The sequence below is a fragment of the Drosophila sechellia genome, chromosome 3L (genome assembly GCF_004382195.2).
Source record: "Drosophila sechellia strain sech25 chromosome 3L, ASM438219v1, whole genome shotgun sequence".
Classification (NCBI taxonomy): domain Eukaryota; kingdom Metazoa; phylum Arthropoda; class Insecta; order Diptera; family Drosophilidae; genus Drosophila; species Drosophila sechellia.
Window position 1 is genome coordinate 3,465,783 of NC_045951.1, and position 26,356 is coordinate 3,492,138.

The following is a 26,356-nucleotide window of genomic DNA, read 5'->3' on the forward strand; positions in this document are numbered from 1 at the left end:
TGCACACAATTAGTGGGACATTGCCCAAAGAGATACACTTGCAAAAAAATGGCTACTCAAATATGTCTTAAAGTCTAAAGGCATCTAGAGTTTGATTCCTTCGAGTACTTCGATTTTAGTTTGAAATTTTTCCTTTTGAAGTTTGTTTTTATGAAAAAGTACCTCAGTTTGCTAAATGACAACGTTGCACTTTTGCCAAGTGCAAGCAAACAAGGAGCTGGAAATGAGCAGAGTGGAAAGTGAACTGAAATTGAGGAGGTGCCACAGCTGCAACTGCTTTATTAACTTGTTTTTTGCCTGCTTTGTTGCTTGCCCCATCGCTTTTCCCTTGCTGCGTCGAGTGTTTGCGCAAATTAATACTTAAAAAGCATTTCCACCTCTTCAAAAGTTGCACAGTTTCTGTTACGTTCCGCTTGACTTTGCTTTGTTTTTTCATTCGTTGCTGTTTTGTGCAACGTTTTATTTCTGTCCTGGCTGCCACTTTAGAAATCCTTTTTTTTTTGTTCTTCTCAAGGAGGCGCCTGCAAGTATGCAATGCTTTTTAAGCGGTTTTTGGACCCCTTTGAAGGATCCAATGATGTTTTCAAGGGCTTTTGTCACACACACAAGTGCCGGGATTCGCATTTTGATTGCTGACAGGAATCGAAAGTGTTGGGGTGTGCACTTTATTGACGATCGAAAATAATTGAGCTATTGTTTTGAGGATTCTGAATTTAAGTGAGATATTTTGTATTCGAACGTTTAAGCCAGTCCACGAATATTTTAAAATGCAAGACCTCACACGTACTATTTTCTCACCCCTTCCATAAAATATCTCATTTTAAATACTTAAGGTTTTCAGACGAAAGTTATAAAGTTTTTGTTTACGTTAGGGTACTTTTGTCTCCATAATTCCCCGTTTCCAGATCATTTTTCATTTGCTATTTTTTCGCCGTCTGTTTGCTTGCAAGTCTACGAATTTTTGAAGTGAACGAATCAGACGAGACAGAAATGTAGATAGGGATAGGGAGTTTTGGGCGGTGGAGTTCGGAGTGTGGAGCGTGGAGCGTGGAAACAACAATGTCAATAACCTTTTTGCCAGTTTTCGTTCAGTTCAGTTCTTGGCCCATCTTTCTCCTCCTGTCACTTCCTCGCATTCCGGCTGATAAAAAATCAGCACTTGGTCATGGACTGTCGCTGCGTCACGTGCCTGACTGCGGATCTCCCGATGCCATTTACCTTCTGGCTACCTACGTTCCTGGCCCCCCATTCACCATCGTGGCCAGCCCCCCATCTGTTTTGGCCATGGTTCGTTAATCTGACAGTGGCTTTTTGCATGATAGCTCGGCATTTCCGTTGCAAAACACTTAGTCGCATACTCGCCCGATGCTTCAGTTTCAGCCCATGGTCCTGGTGTCCCCCATTCAGACCCCTTCGCATGCTCCCTGGATGTGTCCTGTAATCCTCCCAGGGCCATCATGCTTCATTGTTGTTGCCTGTTATTATTGTTTACCGCTCTTACGGGAAAATGCTGGCTGAAGAGCTCGAAACACAAGGCATTACAGAGGAAGAAATAGACAAATTGTGTTTTCATATAATCTCACTCGGTCATTAATTGTCATGGCCAGTTATCGATGCTACCTGCTATCTTTGGGGAATAGTTTCATGTTAATTCAACTAATCGAAATTTGGTTTGAAAAAAGTTTCTATTGTTAACTAATTAGATGTAGAATGTTTTAAAAATTTGACTTTAGTGTGCATTTGCAAAAGCTTGTCTAGAAACAGCGAATAAAACAGTCGTACTCAGAAATTAATGTTGCATGCTTTACGACATCATTGAAGTGCTTTATAGTATCTTGAACAATTCAGTGGCTTTATTTCTTACTGTGCACTTCATAATATGCTGCTTCCGTTTATGCCTTTAAACCTGGCCAGCCCCTCCTGCTTTTAAATGACTACCTCCATGGCTCATTCTGCGGCTGCGTTCGAATATTTTAAATCGCCTGCCAGGAGGCAGACACCCAGGACAACAACAACACCATCGTTAGCCACGCCCTCCTTTTGTAATTCCCACTTGCATTAAATGCCGAGCAAATGTAAATATGCTCAGGGGCTGTCACCGTCCCTTTTACACAGATGTGCTTGTCCCTTTCGCTTCCGCAGGTTCCCAATGCGCCGCCTCCGTTGCAACTGGAGCAGATAAAATGCAGCAGGACTTCACGTGGCGGACTATGAACCGATTCCCAATTCCCGCTGGCACCACACACCATCTCTGCGTCGGGGTCTCAATACCCTGTCCCTTTCCACAATAACATACCTCCCATTCCATTTTCCATCTCTGGTTTTTCCTGCTTGGTAATGACGCGCTTGTGGTTTGCCTTCTTGTCTGGCTGGTCCGGATGGCTCCTGTTCCTCCTCCTGGACCTCTTGCATACGTGTGTGTAATTAATGTTTTTCACCTAAAACACAGAGAGAAATTGTAAAGGCAACTTTACTAATGAAATGGAAAAAATGACGTTGGGCGCCAGTTGTCAGAATATCTACATTAAGCCCCGTGTTGGGCGCCAATACATGTTACATAAGACTTTTACGATAATATTGCTGTTATTTTACTTTTAAACAGTGTAATCACCTATTTTCCTGCAGTGCCCCAAGTACTTCAATTCTTTCCGCTTTGCAGGGGATTTTCCCCTGTTGCATGTCCCACTTTGGTGTCCAACAGACCGGTACCGGTGCAACATGGCGTATAAGCGATTGTATTGTAGGCCTTGTTTATCGGCTGATAAGCAAGGCCCAAGAAAGTATGCATTGTCTAGCAAACACGTTTTTCTCCAGGGTCCTAGGCATCTGCTTCCCTCTTAAGCTTTTGTGTGTGAGTGCGCTTAATTCCTTAAAAGTTATTTACATATTTGCCTAATGTGGCATCCCCACTAAGCACTCAGAGCCAGCTAGCCGGCTTAGGTGGGTGAGTGGGTGAATGGTGTAGTGGTTGGGCGGTGCTTTTTGTGGGTAAGTGTGTTGAGTTGGCTGCCGTTTGGCTTGCCAGTTGGCAGTTGGTTAGTGGGCTTGTTGGGTTGGTGGGCGGGTGAGCACTGTTGAAATTGCTTTTTGGCCCCGAAAACCCAATCTGTCTGTGATTTAACCGACAATAAGCCGAATCGAATAATAGAAATTCCGGAGTGATTAAATTATCAAATGCTTTAAGTGGGTTGGAGTTGGTAATGAGACAGGGCAGGCATCGAGTTATATAATGAAATTTTGCAGAAGATTAAGCCAGATGGTTGTGCAAATAAAGAGCGAAACAACGAAGCTTATTAAATATTTATGACGGATTTTGGAAAGCTTATATTCTGTTATGAATTTATACACACTTTGAATGATTTAATTTGGAAAAGCTATTTATTTGAAAGCTGAATCTACTACCTATAATATTGCTCTCTAAAATGTAGTTGATTTCATTTCTTATTTTTCAGTCTAGCCAATCTGCACTGAATTTTAATTAAATACACATACAAATTGTTAGCAACATCAATTATTGTTTGCCTGCGAAAACATTGAAACTTTCATCAAACTGGAACACAATCCATTGTTATTTTCCATAAAACGTTCAGTTTTAATTTCAAAAATCCGTAGAAATATTCCACCCTTTTGCTGTGGAACACTTGATCCCCTACCCACCGCCACGCCCCCATAAAGAATATGCGAAAATCCGGCATTCAATCAACGGGCATCGTCGCCTCTATAAATCCCCGGTGCATATCCCCCATAATACCCATAACTATACGTTATCTGCGAGTGAAGGCAAAAGTAAACAATTCGGAATTCCTTTCCACTTCATCCTGTACTGCCCATGCCCACAAACATTTTTCCAGTTCGTTTTGCGTGTTCGGTCTTTTTTAATTTCCCCGCACAAACAATGGAAATGGTTCCGGGTGCATGTGAAATGAACCAAAACAACGACAGTGGCAGTAGCAACACGACCGGAAAATATGCGGCCAAAATGCACGTAGACGACCGTAGAGCAGAACCGTAAACCGTAGAACACACGGAAACACACGAAAACCGAAAGTTGAACCGCTCCAAAGCGAAAAACGCGGCCAAAAAGAGTTGGGCAAAAAATTGTTTCATATTACAGCAATAACAGGGCGGAAAAATCAGAGCCGAGTTTTCAGTCATGATAGGAATCCATTTTGCCTGTGGTCGGGGCCACATAAAACCTAAATGCTAAAAAAAAAACCCATAAGCGGTGGGCAGAAATTACCCAAAAAAACACAGGTGCAAAAAGCAGAAGTTTGGCCAAAAAAAGGTAAATTGGAAAAGGGAAAAGGGGAGAAAGGAAGCCATAGACACACACTAAATAGCCAAGGCAACTGGCCAGGATGTGCAGGTTTACATTCGACCAAACTTTTCGGGCTATAAATGTCTATTCGGGTGAAGAAAGCAGAGAAACGGATCCGGCCATATATACCAATCCAGAAAAAAGGACAAAGTAAGTGGGTGTTGGAGGATAGGTAAATTGACTGATACTCCCAGGCAGATGGATGGTCTCGATAAATTGCACACATAGTTGGGCAAACTGATAGGTGAAAGGATATATAGATCAGCAGGCAGATTAATAGATTCTCACGGGGATTGATGGATAAAGAAATTGGCAAGTAGAAGAATAGCTAGTTCTACAAATTTCTATCTCTAATTTTTAAAAATCTACCTCTACCAAGCAAACGAATAATTTAAAGACATTTATAGCTTCTTATACCATCCTACACAAATATAAACGTCTGGCCATCTTAAACTTTTGAGTTTAGCTTCCTTTCCCTAAATATACATGTTTATAATTGCTGAAATATAAGATAAAATATATGTACATAAACAAAGCCCAAGAATAGCGGAAAATCTCTTTCTCATACCTTTTTCTCTATTTTTGCCCTTGCCACCCATTTTCCTTGGCCATTTAAGTGGCAGACTGTTGCTCGTGCGCCGCGTTTTTGGCCAAATGACGGCCTTATATTTCGAGCCTTTGCAACAAATCGATATTTTAAGCATTTTAATGTCTGCGCCAAACGCAAATCGTTGGCGCCAAGTTCCGAGTTGCTTTTTTCGTGCTCAGGGTTGAGTGTCCGTGTCCGTAGCCATGTCCATGTCCACGTCCATGGTTGTGGCGCCATCTATATATACTTTGGTACACTGAAACAAATGCCACCGAAATAAATAGCGTGTGTAGGGCCATAAATAAGTGAGAAGGTGATAAGAAGTATACCTCTAAACAAATGCCACAGAAATTAGTAATGTATTTTACAACAGTACTTTCTGTAGATTACAATACTTTTTCTTCCAGTCCAATTTCATAGTAGTTTCAGTCTTAATTGAGGTTCAACCCTAGTGCCGACTACATGTGCACCTCATATTTTTTATGCAATTAGCCTTAATTCGGTGAATCAATCATGATAGCAGCTTTACTTATTTTGCTCAACTTTGGTGCCTCATTTATTTTTAGTGGCCGGAATTCACGTTTTAACCCTCTAGCGCCAACGGGGGTGCTATATTTAGTCCTACACATCGGATTGTGTCCGCCCCACATGTGTGTCTACATGTGCAAAAGCTTTAGTTTTGAGAGCAATTTAAGCTGAAGTGGGTTGATTTTGAGCGGTTAGTGGCAGTGGGTGAGTGGTGTGGGGGATTTGCATGCCAAAAGCAGAAAATGCTCAAGTGGCTGGAAAGATAAATTAATGTGGCAGGTAGAGAGGAAATGCTAAAGTATACTTTACATAAATGTGGCCAATTTCAGAGCTCCCCCCTTGCCTCATAAGTCCAAAAAGCCTGCCATATATTTTTATTATTTCTATAACAACAGCACACATTGGCGTCGTTTTACAATGAAATCTGCACAATGCAAGGCGCCCAAATTGTTGGATGTAAAATCTGTTAGGCAAACAAAATGCCAAAATGAAAAATGGCAAAATCAAAAGCTGCAAATACAAATGCATATACATATATATCAGTGCATGTGCAGCGTTATTCCTGGAATTACATGCAACTTTCATGTCCGCCCACTCTGCCACCCATTTCCACATGTGTCTGAGTTCCTGAGTGGGGTGATGTGGGGGGTTATGACCGGCTTGGAGTTATGCAATTTTCATTCCAAACTTTTCTCCCAGCGCTCAGCCATTAATGCCAGCGCCAGTGTGGCCATGTGCACAAATGAGTTTTCGGTGCGGACCATTAGTTGGCAGCTTTTTAATTTGCTCGCTTCCTGCAGTGCGGCGATTAAAGCCAAGTGTCAACTGTTGTTAGCCTTCTCTGGCGTTTGTTTAGCTCTGTGGCTGATTGTCCTTCAAATTGGATGATAAAATGAGTCCATGGAGGATGCGAGAAATTGACAATAAACTCCCGGGGAAATGTGTTACTTTCAGAAATTGTTTAAGGCCGTTGTAGAAAATGATTCAATTAAAGCCACATTCTACGGTTATTATGCCTAATGTGTAATTCTTTCTATATATAAATTTTTTTTCTGCCAAGAACTTTATATTTATGTTATGGCAGAAAGTCGCTTTTGTTACATGCTTGCAGTAGTCGCAAACTTTAGTGTGAACATCTATTGAAAACTTGAAGACCAACTTAGCAGATCTCATCTGAGAGCACAATAGATCTTTAGGCGGATTGGAGTTTTCCCATTAGTATGGCCCCAGCCCCGACCATTTGTCAAATCCGATGCGTACTATTTGCCATGTAACAACTGCGGAATGGGGGTCCTGACCCGGTGGGGGGTGGTCTCGGGATTTGGACCCAAGAACTGGTAGTCTTGTGTCTCTGCACTTGATGTATGCATATCGAATTGCCCTTAGCGAACTGTAAAGGGAAACTTGCCTGGCTGCGGCACGCAAATCAGCAATATATCATTGTGTCTGCCGGTGCTCCACTGTAGCCGTCCCTTTCACATCGGCAGAGGCTGTCCCTTTCGCTTTGTTCTACGCTAAGAGAAGGCTTAAGTGGCATGCAAAAAATTCGCAACGTCTGTCCGTCAGTCAGTCAGAAGGCAAAAGCCAAGTGCTGCATTACGGTGAAGTTTCCTTTGGGTTTTTATTCCTTCACCAGCTTTTCCCTCTCCGCTTTTATCACTTTTGTTGTCTTTTAGTTTCTGATTAGTTTCCTTTGGCTTCGTAGGGTTATTTATTATCTGGCGCAAAGTGTGGCAATCATTTACATAAATCAGTCTTGATGGCCTCTCTTGGCAGCGCTCCGTAGAATGCCCAAGCGGGTTAAAGTGCCAGATCCTGTGCACTTCAAGAATTGGTTGTGAAGTTGTTGGGCCTACAATTAATGGAGTAAGCCCCGTTAAGGACAATTATCCGAGAGATTTGATTTGTTTTAAGGTAGTGTTACGAACAAATTGAGAATAATGCGTACTTCAGGAAATTTCCTATTCAAGTATCCAAAGCTATAACATTTTTTTTTTGTTCTGTACCCACAATCCCTGCTAAGCCTTGCATATTATTTCGAGCAGTTTTTGCTATCCCTTAAGTATTGGAATTTATTAAATATCTCTACATTTTGTTTCTTTGTTTTCGGTTGGTTTCTTTCATTTCGATCTTAATCCGCAATCTTCTTTGCATTTCGTTTGTTCGATTCAATGTAAGCGGATTTGTTTTTAAAATAATGTTATTCGGTTTTATTTCGCAATCCTACTTATCCTTTATGCATTTACAACCATTGGGAGACGGACATTGCGCATACGCCGCGTTGCACGTGCGTCCTGTAAAACAGTTGTTCCCATTTTTCCGAATTTGTTCGTACTTCTGCGCTTCGTCGAAGTCATAAAACTTGTGCAACTGCACAAGGTAGGGAAAAAATATCCAGCTTAACTTTGTTGTTTAGTGTAAAAGCTTTACAACTCGCTGTTGTTGTTCGTTTGGTATTTGTTGGTTGTTCGGTTGCTTCTACTTTTACTTTGTGCACATTATCACTTTGCTCGGCTGCTTACCAGGGTGAAAACTTTGTTCGATCTTTTTCCCGCAAAATGGAAAACGTGGAGAACCCCGGGAAAAACAAGAAAATTGTGAGCAAATAGTTTGCCTGGCTCTTTAAGCACTTTGGCAACACATTTGAAACACCTTTGGTTGGTCTTTTAGCAACAAAATGGCCCCCTATACATACAACACATATATTTCATCCCCCCTTTTTGAGGCTTCAAAGTTTTAACCCCCGAATATTGCCTTTTTTTCTGTGCGGTCCTCGTTTTGGCATAGAATTTTCTCAGCATGAGTGTGTGTGCTATTTCATTTTTGGCCTTTTTTCAAGTGTGCCGGCCTGCTAAATAAATAAATTTGAAATAAATATTAAATAAATAGAGCAGACGACCGGCAGCAATTGAGGCAGTCAGCCAAAAAGAGTTATGAATTTTTGCATTGCTAAGCTGCCTTGGTTTGCTGAATTTCCCATAAATCAATAAGGCTTTTAGAAGGAACTATTATTCTGAAGGAATATTAGACTAAACTTCTTTAAAAACATATAGATATTAAATTCTTCGCGATAACTTCACCATTTAGCACATCTATCAAACTGTTGCTTCTGCGCTAACTTTTCGCTCAGGACCTTAACTATTCATTAGTACGATCAGGGTTTCGTACCTTTTCATTTGATTTATGGGCGCTGGCCGACTCACTCACTCACATTCATCAATTTGGCTAAGTTATTCACACACGCCTCGAATCCTTTTCAGCCATCTCAGCGTAACCAAACACTCCACACTAATTGCGACTGCTTAGCGTTGCTCTCGCCGAAACACTCTGCTTCCATTTCCATCTGCGGATACGCCTGCTTGCCGCAGAGTTTTCTTTATTGTTTTCCATGCCCCGCATTTGCACGGTGGCTTTCCAACCACTGTTTCCCTTTTTTTGTTCGACACGCAAATAAATTTTCTTTTCCTGTGCAGCGTACGTTCCCAAAGTGACGAACCGGGAAAACAACCAAAGCAAATCACATACATTGTGGGTGCACAGAGAAAATAAAGTAAATAAAATACAGTTTGAAATACAGAACACTTAATTAATTGAAAATTATATTCATTTTACTTAAGAGAATTAGGCATGACACTTTAAAGTATTTAATAAATAATAAAATCACTTATTGATTTGAAAGTTTAATACTTTTTTTCGCGTGTAAGGTGTACAATCTCTTTTCCTAACCCTGCAACACGTGCACGTATGAATGTAACAATGCGTATACTTAATCCCGAGTTTTCCTTGGGCATTTGTAATTACAGTGATTCCTTCCATTCTCCTTATGCTATCCTTTTTTTCGGTTCTCTTTTGTTGTAAATCATAATTTGTTGTGTTGCTTTCACTGCGCGGCTGCATTGTTTTTGGCATTTGGCGCCAACTGGCTGCATGATGATTCATCGTGATATGTTTTTCCCGGATTTTCCACCCATTTTCCTCGCCCGGCTTGTTCTTTTCAGCATTTCGCACGTTTCGCTTACGCAATGTCGACGGCCTTTTATTTTTTTTTCGTGTCTGCCGTTCCCTTTGATTTTATTTTATATTTCGTGTTTCGGTTGAAACGCATTTTATGGAAAATCTGTTTTTTATCGATCCGTCAATTTAATTTTGGCGTGATTCCCACATGGCCAATGGGTATGTGAATTATTGAGGAGCATATTGATTGGCGCAAATTCCGTATTTTATAAAGTTAAAAAGGCAAATGAAATTATTAGATTTTAGAATAATTTTTATCAAAGATCCATTAATTTTGCTGCTAGGTAGTTATGGCCATTTCTAAACGACTGCTAATCAAGAGATCCGTATAAATTAGGCAATTCATTATGTGTGTCAAACTTGGTCATAATACAGTCGTTGCCATTATCCTCACACGCCGTCCACCTTAACTGATTATCTTGTGTGTGAATCCTGGAATCATGGCGAGTGTCCTGCCGTCATGATATCCCGATGTCCTTGGCTGCTGCTGCTTTATGGGCCAGCTGTCAGCTGCGTTCGTCTCCGGGCATTTGAACGCCGTGCCTGTCATGCAAATATATTGTCCTTTTTAATTAAAACACAAGCCTCAAATTAGTGCTGCACACAGAAACTCTCACACACACACACAATTTTCTTGACCCGAAAACCGAAATAAGTTTTCCCCTGCTCTACGAATTTTTTTAATGAAGTCACTGGGTTGATGATGTTACAATATTTGGATTTTAGATTGAAAGATTTGATGGCCTTTGGGGCCGCTGCTGATGGGGCTCGTTCACGATGATTTTCCACATTTTTTCACACTGATTTTTGCCTTTTCTTGCCGGAATTAAGGGGACATTTTTCTTTTTATTTCGCCAGACACACATCGACCCATATAAGCATTTCTTTCGACCTCCTTGATGTGTTTCATGTGTAATTTTGCAGTCGCTCATTAAAAATAATTACATCTGCTTTTGGTAAGAAATGGAAAGGAAAAAAGTACGCAAACCCACAGAAAAGAAAATAAAAGGAGGGTAAAAAGAAAAGGTTTCTCACTCTGGCATTAACCAGACCTCTTAAAAGGAAATTTAAATAAGTCCTAACCCAACTCGATTTCATATTTAAGTAATTCACATTTTATGTCCTGAAGAAGGCTAGCTTTAAAATGGTTTTCTTTTCTGGTTTTGTGGTCAAACTTGTGATAGAGATGTCCTTGCACACAGATATATTAGCATAAATCAACAAAAACACACGCCAGGGTGAAAAGATTAGCTTCATCTTTTGGGGGTTGGACTTACTGGAAGTCAAGAAGCCTGCAAACTATGGACTCTCGAGCTAGACCAAGTGGATCTTGGGTTTTTGGATTTTCAAATCGAAGCAACATAAAACACAAAACACAAATGCAAACAGCACACATCTACATTTATGGCCATTTCCATGATTGACCGACTGGAATGTGTGCGAGAGTGTTTGGATAAGGATACGTATACGCAATGTGGATATAGTGAGGGTGGCGAACAATAATGTACGACCATGTCCTTCTGTCATTCAGACTGTGCGTGATGAATAAATGATGCGCCCCATACAAGTTTCAATGGTTTTGCTTTAGTTTTGCCTTTTCCAACAGTCGGAAGGCAGTTGGATTTTGATATGCGCGCTGGAAAAGGTACATTAACTTTGTGAATGGGAATGTGAAAAGTTTGCCACGAACGAATCGAAATGATTCGGGTTTAACTGTTGATATACGAGTATGTCTTATGTTGGCATTGATTGCATTCCCAGGAAGTTTCGCCCATAAAAGGAATTTACTTGACGGGCTTATTGTATTCCAATATATATAGGTAGAGTCATTATGTTCTTCATGCTTATAAATTCCGCATAAATATCTTCTCAATATCGCAATCATACTACAAAAAGTAAAAATACGATGATAGTGAGCTGTGTTAAACTTAAGAGCTTGTCTATAATGACACTTTCAGCAATTTTATACCCCCTATGAATGGGATTACTGCCATGCCAATCTTCTTAAGGGTTTCCAGCGCCCTTTAGCCTTCATTAGCTGCAACCCTTTTAATGCTCGCCATGTGTTGCATAATATTTCTTTGGGCGAGAAATAAAAATGTAAATTCTACAAATTTGCCACGCACAAGCGAGCATTAAACCCTTGCCACAAAAAATATATACACATATGTATGTATGCCATTGGGCATATAAACCGCCCAATCATCAGTGGGTCCTGATGCTTTTTTGGCCAATTTATTTGCTTTTGGCAATGCTCAAAGTCGCATCCCCTTTCGTTTTTTCACCTCCGCTCATGTCTGACTCCATTTGGGCATTGTGCAAATTCTGTGTATTTAATGCAGTGCCGAAATGTTTAACTTGGCCCAAAAGCGGAGTGTACACAATCCCCCGCTCCACCCTCTTGTACTCCCTAAATGCCACTTGGCAATGTTTACGCTTATGCTAATTTTTGGGTCCATGTACGATGCGAGCGTATTTATGGGGAAATGTTGACATTTCAGCATTTTCTCGGTCTCGGTGTTTCTGCCCAGCCAAATATCCGGCCAACACATGTAGCTCAGTTTTTCCTGATTATACGGATTTGGATTGCAGCTGTAGTCCTAATTCAGCTTGGTGGAGGAGGCAGCTCCAGATTAATCGCATAAATCCGAATGCCAGAATGCAGCCAAGCTCAAACTAATTGGGCAGATTCATAAGCTAACAAAAGAAAGTGGAGTGTGTTTAGATTGTAGTTTTCTAAAGGAAGACAGAAATATTTACACTGTTTAGAAGTGACATTACCTTTTCAATACAGATATTTTCATTAATTTATTTTTTATATTATTGTATTTTTAAGTAGTTTTCTCGCAGTGCACTGCCATCATCTCGACGCATCTTGCTGCACTAAATGTCCTGACATGAATGACATGCAGATTCACTTAGCTCAAATGCCTGTCTCCGTCTATCTGCCAGCTGGTCCATCCGCCCACTTGGTGGTGCAATCAACCCGCAGTGGGTGGTGCTGCACTCCACCCACTGTGCCTCTGTACCCCACCACCCCACCATACTAAACCCTTCTTCTGCGCTGCGTTGGCAAGGCTTTTGAGCAACTAATTAGATTCAGCCGCCCCTGAGCCAAAACCCCCTTTAGCAGTAACTTAATTTACTATGCAATTCTGATGCTCTTGTTCTTGCTGTTGTTGTTGTTGTTGCTGTCATCTGTGGAAATTAATTTTCTCATAATTTAGTTGGCATTTGCATTTGTGGTTTTGATTTTGCGGTTGGTCGAACTTAAAGACGAGCGAAACCGCATTCGCAAAAACGTGATATAGAAGCGTGGAAATGCGGAGAAAAATGTTAATTAGAGTTGGAAAATTACCGTGTTTAGTGGGCGTGAGGCAGTAGTACAAGCTGGGTAGTAGTAGTAGTAGTAGGAAAACTGTGCCACATAATTAACTATAATATTTGTGCACATGCATCGTCAGTTGTAGGCTAACATGTGTGTACGTGCGTGTGTGCATGTGTGTCTGTGGGGCGGAAATCTCTCGTAGACCAAATGACACAAACAGAGCTCCAACTTGCTTGTCCGGGGGCCATTTTCCACCCAAAAACAGGGGGTTGGGGCCTAAACGTTTATGCGGGCCTAATCGGAACTGAATAGTTGTTAATGGCGATGCTGGAGAAATGTATGTTTGTAATTTAAATTGCCAAAACATGTATGGCCAGTTGGGCTAATTTTGTTTCCATGTACTGGAGCACATGTTGTATTAATTAAATCTTTATAGTTAGTTTTGTACGAAATTTATTAGAAGACATGCGAGCAAGAGCTAAAAAACCTACAATACATATATTTAATATTTAAGTATATAAAGGAAATGAATTCATTCATCTAAATGGTCAGGTGCTTAAGTGGAATTTTATGTCAACTTTAAGCGGGCTATAAAATAAACACCTAATTAGTTTATGACCGCCCAATTGCAATGACTTTACTCCCATGCAGCGCTTTATTTGAATTAACTCGAAAGTGTAGTTTCGTCTGGCCCAATTTGATTGTTTTTCCCGGTCATAATGAATTTATTATTCATTATGAAACTGGCACCTCGCGGCTATTTGACAATTTCGCATGCTATTCATAAACTGGCGACCATGTCGCCTGTCAGCACGTTTTATTGGCGAATCAAAAGCCACCGCAAATGGCAAACATACATGCATGTCACCTCTCCGGAATTTCCACGTTTTCCCCCAAACCCGTTTTTCCTATTTCCAGGAGCTCTGGCTTTGGCTTGCGGTCAGCTGTTGGTCAGCAAACAAGCGTGAAATTGCACAAAAGCCGTGACGAGCTCTAAGCCACCGGAAAAGGGAGCCCACACAAAAAAAAAGGAAAGAAAAACCGCACAAACAGAGGCACAAAAGGCAATCAGACGTGCGGCCCACGAATCTGCTCCGCTTTTCCTTTACTGCCGACCAACCCACTCTCGTTTTTCCGCGCTTTTCCTCTTTTATTGCAGCCTTCCAGCCGCAAAGTATGCAACGAATTTCATGTCGCATTGAATATAGTAGTTTAATCTGATGGGCGATTTAATTTTATCTCACGGGTTACTACATTTACAAAACAGAAAAAATGAACTAATATCCTATGATGTTAAGATATATTCAAAAATGTATTCTGAATCTACTCTGTGAACTACAAAACCCTTTTAAACATCCTTTACTGCAATTTAACTTTACGTACACGTCATTCGTCACTCGTCGTAAAAAGCGATATCCTTTCGCCACATCGCTCGCAATTAATCCCGTTCTAATGATGTTTTATTTGGACCCAATGCCAGCATCTAACTACATGAAGGTTCATTTGGGGAAGGGGTAGTTTTTATGGGCTGCTAAATAAATGCATACAAATAGCTTACACACGCTAATGATTCAATTATCTTTATTACTTCCCTGGCATGCACTCGGTGCTGCAATCACGCAATGCACGCTAAATATGTGGAGCAGGGAGCTTTTTGCTTTTAATTAAAACCAATTCGGATTCGAATCGATGGCCAGCCGTGGCACGTTTTAAATTTAAGGTCCGCTCCTGGCAGTGCACTGCAGTGCTTGGAATGCGAGGCTCAGAGCTCGGTGCCGCAAGCACTTCATTAAAGGGTGTAAAGTTGGAAATTTATTTTGCATTCGCCGTGCAGCGAACGTGCTGAGGCCAGTTGGCCAAATGGATTTTGAAGGGCTGTCAATGGCAGTTGATGGAATGAAAGGGGGTTTTCCGGGCTGGGTTTATTTACGGCTCCAGCTGCGCCACTAAAATGGATTGAAGAGACGCGCATCGCCAGGAAAAAATAGGTCAATCAAGTTGGCGGAACTGTTGAGGGATCAAAGTAATACGATCTGGGGGAGTTAAGGCCCAATGTGCCATAAAGTAAGACAATTTCAACAGCACAAATATATAAAGTCCTTGGATTGAAGTGACTTACTTCCTTTGAACATTTAAGTTTTCCAAAATTCAAAAGATTTCATCCAGTATGTGGTGTTACTGAAACTTTTCTATTGCTTTTCAATCATTGCAAAGAGGATCAAAACCACTTTGACTCCCCAACATTTCCACAGCAAAAGATATTACAGAAAGTAATCTGAAAATCATAATAGCAACGAGCGATCAAGTACAAGAAAGTACGAGTAAGCTGCTCCTGTAATCCATCAATTCGAATTGCAAGTGGAATTCCATTTCCCAGCACAATAATGCCCCGCTTAGAGAAATTACTTTCACGCTTTGCTCCAACTGACAATCAACATTTTCGAGTTCAATCAATGCATCCGCTTATTTAGCTGCCACTTCCAAGCCGAGCCACTTGCCACTTGCCACGCCCCAATGCCACAAAGCGCCTTCGCCTCCGGCTCCCAGTTGGAATTTATTTCATTCCTATTTCATGCAATTTTTATGCATTTTTCTATTTATAAAATTGCTAGCAGCGCAGTGCCCGGAGTGCACACAAAATAATAAAAATGCCAAGGAAGACGTGCAAAAGAAAAATAAGGGAAAATGAACGTAAAATGCAAGCAGCGTCATTTCGCAGTTCCTTTCGAGGCTCACTCGTATTTTCCCATTTCCTCGCCGCTTTTCCTTGTTTTTCTTGCACCGAAAGAAAGCTTATCATAGTTTTCAACTCAACATCTGCTAAAATAAAATACGAATCAAAATCATAATAAAAGGTATCAGTTTTCAAGTGAGATTGCCTTGATATAATTTATTATATTCGCGGGTAAATATTTCGTAGCATACTTTTGAGCAGTTTCCACTGTGATTTCAAGTCATTGTGCCATGATATGCCTTTTTTCAACGTGTGGTTTTTCCAGGGGCTTCCTTTTTCCCCCCAAGTAGTGTGAAAATGCAACGTGAGAAAACGAACCGAAACAGAGCTGGAAAAATGGTTGGGCGGTGGGGCGTGTAAGTGTTGGTAAACGTGGTGCAAAATGCCGTTACTGCCATCCGCATTTTCCATTTTCCCCGAAGCCGTTGTTGCCACCATTGTTGTTACTGTTGTTGTATTTGGGTCACCAATGCAGTTGTAGCTTTCCCCCCGCAGTTTCCACAGTTTTTCTTTGCTGTTGTTGCTTGTTTAACAAGTTCGAGTGCATCGCATTTGTGAAAATTTAAAAAGGCATCTAAAAGTTCCTCCCGTTCGCGATGTGTGTGCGTTGTGCCACAAAAATAAAAGGAAAAAGGCACAAAAAGGGCAAAATAGGAGCGATCTTTGAGGCTCTGCCGCTGACACCAAAATGCACAAAAGCAACAGCGAAGCGAACTAAGATGGCTGTTCTTAGAGGGTTAAGGATATCGGTTACTAAAGTATCCTGGAAATTTGTATTGCAAATTAAACTGAAAAGGTTTTCAAGGACACAAGAAAACTAGGCTTTTTTAATGTACTTATATCTCAATCGAATTATTATTAATAAATGAGCTTGAAAGGTATTTCCTTTAATTCTTAGGTACCTTTCTCATAGGCTACTTTAAATCACACTACTAATTATAGGTGCAAAATCTATGATAACTTTGCCCGGTCCCAAGAAATCCTTTCTAACCCATTACACCCTCAAATCGGGAAAGAACCCATTGAAAACAGTTTGCTTAACAATGTGTAAAAAGGTTTTTGGGGCAGGAGACGCGGCAAGTGAACTTTTGCAGTGGCAGGAGTCGAGTGAAACAAAACGAAAGGCAAACATATTTGACATTTGCATACGAAAAGTGTCAAAAGAACGAAGAAGCTACACACCCAAACTAACCCATGCAAACACACACAGGCAAGAGACCGCACAAACACAAACACAAGTACACTGAGAACAATTTTGGATTTTTGGAATTTGTTAGTTAGGATGGGATATAGGGATAGCAATTCCTAAGACTGTTTAGATTTATACTTTAAACGACTGCTATGTGTGTGGTAGTTATTGCATACCTTTTATTTCCTACTGTATAGTCACTTTCTCGCAGTGTAGTGCTGCTCGTTTACGCCACTTCCGCACCGCCTTCTTATCTGTGTCCTTTCTGCTCTCCTCTCTTCCTGCCCAGGAACGCTACAAGGCCGACATTAGCCTGGCCATCCAATTGCTGCAGTGCAAGCCCGATAGTTTTGTGTCCCAGAAAGTGTCATCGGTGGGTATCCTCCGACGTGGAGTATAGAATATCGCATACCGTCCATAATAAAATGCTAAATTTTGATTTCTCCATGCACAGCTACCCATTGATATTCAGTCGAAGGTGTCGGCGTACATGAGACTGGAGACGAACTCCCACTCCGATTCCGAGTGCAGCAATAGTGGAGTGGGCGTGGCCACCACAGCTTCCTACAAAGTGCTTCCGGCCTCCGATTCGCCGCCCCCCTCCGCCTGCCCCTTCCCACCCACGGCCATGGTGTATTCGATGAGGGGAATCGGTAGGTGTTAGTAGACCATGTTGAGCCCTATGATTTTTTCCCATTTCCGCCTGATTTCGAATTTTTGATTTATTGATTTACGTTTTCTAGGCACCGGATTCAATCACGAAGACTGCGTTAAGTTAACAATATGATTTCGTTCCCTTGACTTCATTTAACAATCGTTATTTGCACTTTCAGCCATCACATATTTTATTTATTGCTCATTGTACTCATTTTATTTGCTATAAAGTAATATTTAAAAATTGTTTTGGCTCCGTTCTTTTCCTTAAAATAGTTTAACAATAAATTCCATAAATTTTTTTACAAGCATAACTGAACGCACCGATTTTATTGGTTTGATTGGCATTTTATGAGAGACTATGAAAGTTTACAATTTGATTTCTGCCCCGTAATTGCATACATTCCACATCATTGTGCTCTGTATTGCCATTCATTTCTGTTCGGTTATTGTTCATTTGCATTAATTGCCAGCATTTCATTTTAATTTGTATATATTATTTCAATTTTTTCGATTGATTGTTTGCAGTTTTTGTTTCCATAATTGCAATTTCAAACTGCTGCAACATAACTCTGGGTTGCATTTTTTTTTTCGTTTCGGTCTTGGAAATATTTACATGCTTGTGCTGCAAACATATTTTTGGCCAGAATGATGCAAACTTTTTGTTGATCAATTTGGGCAATTTTTGTTAGTTTTAATACATGCATATTTGATGAGAAACATTTTTGCCACAAAATGCTTTTGTTGCCGGAACTTTCCGTCTCACAAAAGCATTACACTAGTTAATATTAATTTTATAAAAAATATTTGTTCTAACTGTGAGCATTTCATTTCTTTTACTTAAAAATGAAACATTTGTTGTAATTTAAGAAATTTAAAATATTTTGTTTATCCCCAAATATTTATAATAGCTCAAAATATTACAAGAAACTTTCAAGAGCGAAAGAACACTTACTAATTTGAAAATTCTTATATTTAGATGCCGCCAATGGGAACACGACCACAAATCCTCAACAGCAGTCGAATCAACCCACGAATAACAATAGTAGCAAGAACAAGGACACTCTTAACAACAACAATGTTAATAACAACAGCAATAACAATTGCAACAATCAAACCAATACGAGCATTAGCAATAATAATCAAGCAACCAATCAGGATATGATATCGCCCACCATAATGGCGAAGTTTTTAGAGGACGAACTGAAGGCAAATGAGGTCAAACACTGCGATACGTGTCAGTGCAGCAAACAGGACCTGCAGGTCCTGGCGGATGTGTCTCGTTCCTATTCGGTGTCCACCCAAACGCCCCATCAGTTGCAGCTCCAAGGATCGGGATTGAACGAACCTCTGACCCAACTGTGTCTGAGATGTCATAGCAATCTTAACTCCCCGTCGCGAACCAATAGCCCATATCTGATGAAGATGGTCAAGTCCAGCGATTCCGTAATATCAGAGACCAAGAGTTCCGTTTCGGATCTGAACGACATGGACAAGCTGTTTATCCCGGCCAAAAAGGATGACCTGATGGTCAATCCCATACTGGGACATCATCGACTCTGCGAAAGAACTGCGATTTCGGGACAGAATACGGAGTATGGGAATGGAAAACTGACCACGTCTACGATGATGTATCCCACCACACATTTGGGTGCCTATGCAGCGGAAAAGTATCTCCTGGAGACGAGTAATCTGGGCCAGCTGAGGAGTGGGTATCAAAGGAGGTTTCTGGACGGCGGAGGAACTGCCCTGCAACTTCTAAACAAATACGAAGCAGGTGCCGTGGGAGTCGTCCATGGAGATCTGGAGGATGAGTCCAGTAAGCCTCTGCTGGCGGGTGTCTCGCAACCTAGTCTGCTGGAAGCGGAGCAAGCTCCTCCTCAGCAATCGGTGGTTCCTGCTAAGCTAGAAGATGTCTGCGAGCCACAGCCTAGTAAACCAGTTGCTCCAGTGGCTCCTCCAGGAAGTACTGCTCCTGCAGTCCCATCGGGAACTCAGCTGAAGTCCACGAACTCCGGAAGCGTTCAGAGCCTGTGGAGCAACAAAACCAGCAGTTGCGAGGGGGCCAAAATGTTCGAGACTTTCAACAGGAATCTCATTAAAACGATCAAGGTATAATGGATGCAATAGAAATTGCAATTGCAGTGGAATTTTAAAAACATTCTTTTCATAGTTAGTTACTAATGCTTTGTTTTCCTTTCCTCAGGCGGAGAATCCCAAGTACCGAGGACCTCGTTTGTGTGCCATGCGAATTCAGCAAAATGGTCAGAGCAACATCCTGCTGGACAATCTGGAGTCCATAGAGACCTACACACCAGTGATCTACAAGCGGCGAGAGAAGCTTCTGGACGAGGAGCTCAACGATGGCAAGGACATCATCACCAGCAAGGAGAGCAATGCCCAGTCGGTGGTGGAAGCCTGGCAAGGACCTGCAGCTCCTCACGAGAATGTTGCCCTGCAGCCAGTGCTCGAACCCCAAGTGGAAAACTCAGAACTGGAGCAAGATGAGATCAAACCCGGTGACCAGGCGGCAAATCCTGGTGTGAACTCCCCCAAACACTCGGCTAACTCTAGTTCCATAAGCGATGCCATCGACTACCAGGAAAGTGTCCTTCTCAGACGCCAGCAACTCAGCAGGGTGGCTGAATGGGTTCAGCATAACACCCAGCAGCTGGAGCAAAGGAACCTGCAGCAGGCTCCGCCGACCAGTGATTCCAACTCCGGAACCGAACGACAATCCTCGTACTCCACCCTAGACCGCATGGACTCCATATCCATAGAGAAACTCTCGATGGACTCTGGTTACAAGACCACACCCCAACAACTAACCAACGGCTATCCGGAGAAATCTACGGAGGATTCCCTCTCACCCAAGACAGATATCACTAGCAATTCCTTGCCAGAAAACCCATCTGCTACCGTTGTGCCGCCCAAGAAAACGGAAATGTGCACCACTTACTACCGGAGAACAAGCAGATCCGGACTGCCAGTGGCATATACCACGATTGCCGGTGCCCCGGCCGACTCGAGCCCGCCCGGTGAGTCCACATCCTCCGGTTCTGACGCTCTAATCTGCCCCGAACAGCCCACGTGTGATATACTCAACTACAAATACTATCCCAATGACACGGACAAAACGCGATCCGTGCAAGCGGAGCTGCACACGACCACCCAGAATGTGGACATAGCCCAGATGGAGTACAATGTGAAGCAGTTCCTGCTGAAGCAGAACGAGTGGTCCATGAATGGAGGAGCATCTGGCGCAGGACCCGGTGCGGTGCTACAAGGATCTGGAGCAGCGCGCATGCTGCAGCGCAGGATCTTGGGTCCTGGCGTGGGCGAGCGGGTCAGGATGGCCACGCCCGGAGGAGCGGTGGCCACCAAGTCCACCAGCCAGTCATCCAACATCCTGACGCCCCACAGAACTGAAACGAATTTATAAGTAAACGGGGTCGAGGAAAGCGCCACACATCCGAGGCGTAAACCAAACTGTATTCTAGCCTAGTTTTGCTAACTTTAGTTCGTATTCCACGGTCTATATAAATACGATATAGCAATGCTTAAGTTGGGTGAGGGTTTCTCAAATGCAACACACACACAAACGTGCTAATAGCAATGATACTATACATATGTACGATAAATGTAATACTTAAACCACAATCTACAATCTAAGCTAGCTAAAGTTGCTTTGGAGCCAGCACTAAGCTGATAATCTGGCTAAAAAGGGTGATCAAGTATCCGAGGCGTTGGTTTAAGATAGTTCTCATATGTATTTCTGTTCTATAATCAACTGATATAATTCTACTGATATATATTGTTTATTTACCATAGTATGTATGTTTACTATATGTTAACCCTTTCAGTCTTCCTTTTCATTTCAATTTAATTTTTCTGCTTTCTTAAGATGTCTTCCTTTAAACGAATCGAAGGATCCACTTTCTTATGAAACCAACGCTGGAAATCTGAAGCCCAACAGCAATTGCAGCTGAAATCAAAAGCAAATCTAAGACATATGATATGGTCACCCCTAACGATATAACCGAAAATTATAAACAAAATAAAATCGCGTAACTTTTTGATGTCTGCATGTTAATGTAAACCACGAGAATTCGAAAGCTTTGCCCAAGCAAACTTAGGTTACACTGGAAATATATGAATTATATTTATAGGAGTATACAGATAATTATGCTATATACGATTTATATTTGATAAGCGCGTTATATTTTCTAGATTCCGATTGTGCAATATTTTTTGGTAGTGTGAGAAATGAAAAACGATTTTTATTTTTATAAAATGCGACCAAAAACGAGGGGAGAGTTTTCTGATCTTTGATTTATATTTTCTATTCAAGCATTTTGTCCAGCCGCCGAAGCTTAGCGCTATTTATCAAACCAGATCTGTCTATCGAAGATATATACAAGTATTGTACCTTTTTGCCCGAAAAAACTGTACTCATTCCTGCCCATTAGATGACCTTCATATAGAGAACTGTAATCCTCTGCTAAGCTGCTAAATCAAAGATATATTAGTCCCGCTATATACACGTACACCCGAACCAAAATCAGAATCAGAATCAGAAACGTACACGGACACATTGCATTATAAACGTATCTGAACAGACATATGATTGTAGTACCCACATATATTTACATCTACATATACATAAAACATAAAACTATATATATATACTCATCTTATACGTGTATACCCGACCCACAAGAACACAAGAACAACCATTACAACATCCAAAGGCTTCAGAAGAACCCACACAAAAAGATACTTTTCTATGTACTCCCCACACCAATCAAAATTATATTGAATGCGACGATATTTACTCGATATTTACACTCATGTACGGCTGCTATCTATATCTCTATATCTCGATTACTTTACCATGTATACACTGAGCGAAATGCTGAAATGGAAATGCTTTAAGACACTGTTATGTTTGGCCTACTTATGTAAACGTATAATTAGCATAAATTCAACTCGTATGGGGAGCGCAAAGTCCCCACTAATATTGCTTACTACAAAACGAGGGATCCAGCTCTATAGATCCTCAGCCTGTTATGCACTTTAACCTACGATAATATCGAAAAATCAAAACAAATCTCTTATTAAGTTCATGTACCAATCTCGAAAAAGACTTAACTTGGATAAGAAACTAAACCATTTCCGATAATCACCAACTTTCTCTTGCTCCCTCACCTGTAACTCACTGCTCAACGATCCAGTTTTCCAGCATTATAAAGTATATATATCAAAATCTCATTAAAACAATAGAACACTGCCCCAAGTCCCACTCACTGCCCCACCCCCCAACTACCCTTCGTCCCTTGAAAACCCAAGAGTAACTTTAAGTAGAATCATTATTCAGCTCAAGAAATCCCAAAGAAAAAACCCCAAACTTCACGTAAGGCAGCCCAATTAAATGAATCCCGAAACCTTAGCTAAAGATTAACTAATACATAAAGCAAATCGAAAAAATTGAAATGGAATTTCAGCAAAAAAAATCGAAATATACTAAAAAGGAAACTAGCTTAAATATTTGGGCATAAGTTCAACTCCAGCTGCGAAATCTAGTTTAAATTGGAAGCCTTTGTTCTATCGCCTAGGTTCGAAACATTTCAGATAATTAGCCTTATATGAATGTGTACATTTACTGCGCGTCTTGGTTGATGTAAGCATTCTTGAGCTATTGAACCACCTTAATGTGAAACAAAAAACAAAAGCAAAAAAAAAGACAACATTAAAATAATAAATCAAGAAAACAAATGGAAATAATTCAAATAAATATGAGATAATTTTTGAATAAACTTCGAATTGGTTTTTCATTTACCGGAGCCGCCTGTTTACCCATTTGAAAAACTCTTTAAATATTATAAGTTATTTGTTTTATTTAATGATTTGTGTTCTCTCATTTGTATATTCAAATTCCTGGGCTGAGTATGAAATAAATAATTTATTGCGGTGCATGCACTTAGAAAACTAAAGAAGCATTTTCCCTTTTCGTTCTCAATTTGAATCGAAAAATGTCGACGAAAATGGCGTCAGTCGGTTTGTGGGGCTAACTAATGGCATTAGTGGCATCTTAACCCATTAGAGAGCCACTGCGTCGGTGGCCACTGGATGATTCTGGACAGCATTTCCCTCCTCGCCGGCATCGTCGTTGACCACAATGACCTCGTTGGAAGGAACGCCAGCATCCTCGAAGGAATCATCAATGTTTTCGCCACTCGCACGCAGCTCATTATCGGATTCCGGAACGTATTCAGCCACCTCATCCTTGGCAGGATCGATTTTGTCATCTACGGCGGGCTTCTCTGGAGCCTGAGTGGCTGGAGCGGCAGCTGGTGCGTTCTGTGGACGATTGCCGCCCAGGAAGTTGATGATTCCCTGCAGAGGATTGCCACTTTGCTGGGCAGGCGGAGCAGCAGCCGTGGCATTGTTGTTGCCACCGAAAACATTGTTGACAAACTGCTGGATGGGACCTGGTGGACGCGGAGTGGTGGACACCGCCTGCTGCTGCTGGCCCGTCAAGCTGGACAGGGTGTTCTGGAACTGGTTGCCCAGGTTGCTGGCGAACTGCTGAATGCCCTGGAAGGCCTGGGTGGTGGCATTGACGGCACTCTGTGCCGCATTTTGCACGGCCTGTTGGGCGGAGGTGATGGCAGCCTGGGGATTTAGGAAACCGGGCACCGTGGGAGCCGGAGTTGCAGGAGCCGCAGCGGCGGCATCATCCGCCTGGACTTGAGCTGGAGCTGGAGCAGCAGCAGCAGCTGGCTGTGGCTGGAACTGATTGAGGAACTGACCGATTGGAGAGTTCTGGATCAACTGCTGGACAAAGTTGCCCTGGGTGGTGCTCTGCTGGGTGGGCGTGGCCTGGGTGGCTTGACGGACCTGAGGATGGGCGGCGTCCTGGTTTTCCGACTGCTCCTGCTCGACCGGATTCGGAGAAAGTTCCTCGGCAGGCACAACGACGGTCTCTTCAGCTGGCAGAGCTTTCAGAATGTTCTGAGCAGGTTCCTCTTTGATTTCGGTGGCCTCCTTTTTGATTTCTGGCTGCTGAACTTCTTCCTTGATTTCCTGAGGCTTCTCTTCAGTTTCCAGGGATTTTTCCCTTAGCTGCTGGGGCTTAACACTGAGCAACTCGGTGATCTGTTCTTCAATCTTCTTATTTGGATCCTCTTTAATGTCAGGCTTTAGATCTTCTTTAGGCTCCTCTTTGATTTCGGGCTTAACTATCTCCTTGAGATCCTTGGCTTTTTCTTCTTGAGCAATTGGTTTCACTTCCTCTGGCTTAGCTTCCTCCTTAACTTCCTCTTTGACCAAAGACAATGCTACTGGCGGCTCCTTATCCTCGACAATGGCCACAGGAATATCGATCGCCTCCTTGGGCAAGTTCAGCACTCTGGCTTGGCTAATGGCCAGGAAGACCAGGATCAAGGCAACGGGCTTCATTATCGCGACTTAACTCCTATATCTCCTTCGATTCAAGATGCGTTCACTAGCGCCTCACGGCCGCAACTGTTTGAAATTTCTTTAGGCCCATCGCATTTTATACAAACCGCCGGCTGCGCAGTCGCCGTCGACTTTGTTGGCAGACAAACAAGCACACAGGGCTAAGATATGAGCAGGAGTTGGGGAAAATGGTGGTATCAGTGCCATCGTATTGGCCAATTCTTGCACTGAGTGTCATTGAACTGGACCAAGTTGGTCTTGCATTGCGCACAGGAATCGGGAATCAGAAGCCTTTTTGGCCACGAAGCTGCACTTGTAATTGGCCAAGACGTTGGGACAGCAAAAAGGGTTAAGACCCTCATCAATCATGTTTGTTTTATCGGCCATCAGTGTTTGTTTTACTCAAGGCATATAGCAGAATTTACACGAGTATAAATAAGAAAATATAAAAAATAATGTTTAATCATTTTTATCTAAGAAAGGATTTTTGGGCAAAAAGAAAATAAGGTTTCTTAATTTCTCTTTTAAAAATTTTGAATACTTTTATATTTATATAGGACTGTAGTTACCCGGAATTTACCTATCTTGTTGTCTTAGGATTACAAACTGTGTTTACTTTGAACTAAGATAATCTTGGAATAAACTAAACATCCATGAAAAAATCTATTGCTAAACGTTTTTAAAGGTTACAAACAATTTTACATTGACCAACTGTGCAGCGATTAGTCTCTGTTCATCGATTGGTACATGCCACTTCCCCTTTTCCGCAGGTTTTCCACTTTTTCACTCTCATTCCTTGTTGACTCGCTTCCAGGGAGCGACATTTGATCAGCAGATTTTACTGGTTTTCTTGTTTGGCTAAACGCTTCTTGTAGGAACGCATTTGGACCTATCGGCCGTTCTGCTGACTGGATGCTGAATCTTGAGCTCTTTGCATCTTTGGTCTTCTATGGAAACCCGTTCCCCAGACCGACTTAAATGCAGTGTCGTGATGCAGACGCAGACTGGACGGAGAAACCTGCTCCGGCTATTTTTAGAGTCAATTAGCTTTGGACCGACTGTCTCTGCAGGGAAGATGCAGCGCTGGGATGCGTTTTCCCCCGGTTCTGGGTTAATAATTCATTAGAAATGCACAGAAACCGAACCAAAACGCCCACAAGACCGGCGAACAAAGCTCCAAATGTGTTCTATGCAAATGAGCCTATTTAAATGTAGTTAAATGGGTCAAACGTTTGATGGAGAAAACGCCGCTGTGCATAGAAGGAAAACTTATCTCCTGTCCACTTGTATCTTTCATATAGTGATCGATGGATCGATCGATCCATTTGCAGCCCGATCGGTGGTCAGAACTCGTTCTGTGGCCCTTTTGGCCAACAAGAGGTCTGCAAACAGGCCAAACCAGCAAGGGCCAAGACGATTTACAACCAAAGATGATAAAAAAAGAATGAAATTCAACTTACTGATTTTAAAAAACAGGGTTTTAATACCCTTCAATTTAAGAAATAACAAAGTGTAATGATTGGATTAGTTTGAAATGGGTC

At 41.8% G+C, this 26,356-nt stretch overlaps 2 protein-coding genes across 4 annotated transcripts in view; one reads left to right on the forward strand and one right to left on the reverse strand.

The window, feature by feature from the left end:
* Positions 1 to 23,129, forward strand: part of LOC6610644 — a 37,168-nt gene extending 14,039 nt beyond the window's left edge. For 2 of the 3 annotated variants that reach the window (XM_032717720.1, XM_032717723.1), the window contains exons 3-6: positions 16,990 to 17,073; positions 17,155 to 17,359; positions 18,334 to 19,466; positions 19,561 to 23,129. In XM_032717720.1, the coding sequence (XP_032573611.1) occupies positions 16,990 to 17,073; positions 17,155 to 17,359; positions 18,334 to 19,466; positions 19,561 to 20,796 (2,658 nt within the window). In that variant the 3' untranslated portion in view covers positions 20,797 to 23,129. The remainder of the gene's footprint in view (positions 1 to 16,989; positions 17,074 to 17,154; positions 17,360 to 18,333; positions 19,467 to 19,560) is intronic. The other variant, XM_032717721.1, reaches the window with a different exon arrangement.
* A 102-nt stretch (positions 23,130 to 23,231) lies between these two features.
* LOC6610645 (20-hydroxyecdysone protein) lies at positions 23,232 to 24,898 on the reverse strand. Its single transcript, XM_002035176.2, has one exon. It carries the CDS (start codon positions 24,813 to 24,815, stop codon positions 23,454 to 23,456), a length of 1,362 nt encoding a protein of 453 aa, XP_002035212.1. The 5' UTR covers positions 24,816 to 24,898; the 3' UTR covers positions 23,232 to 23,453.
* Positions 24,899 to 26,356: the final 1,458 nt, after the last annotated feature.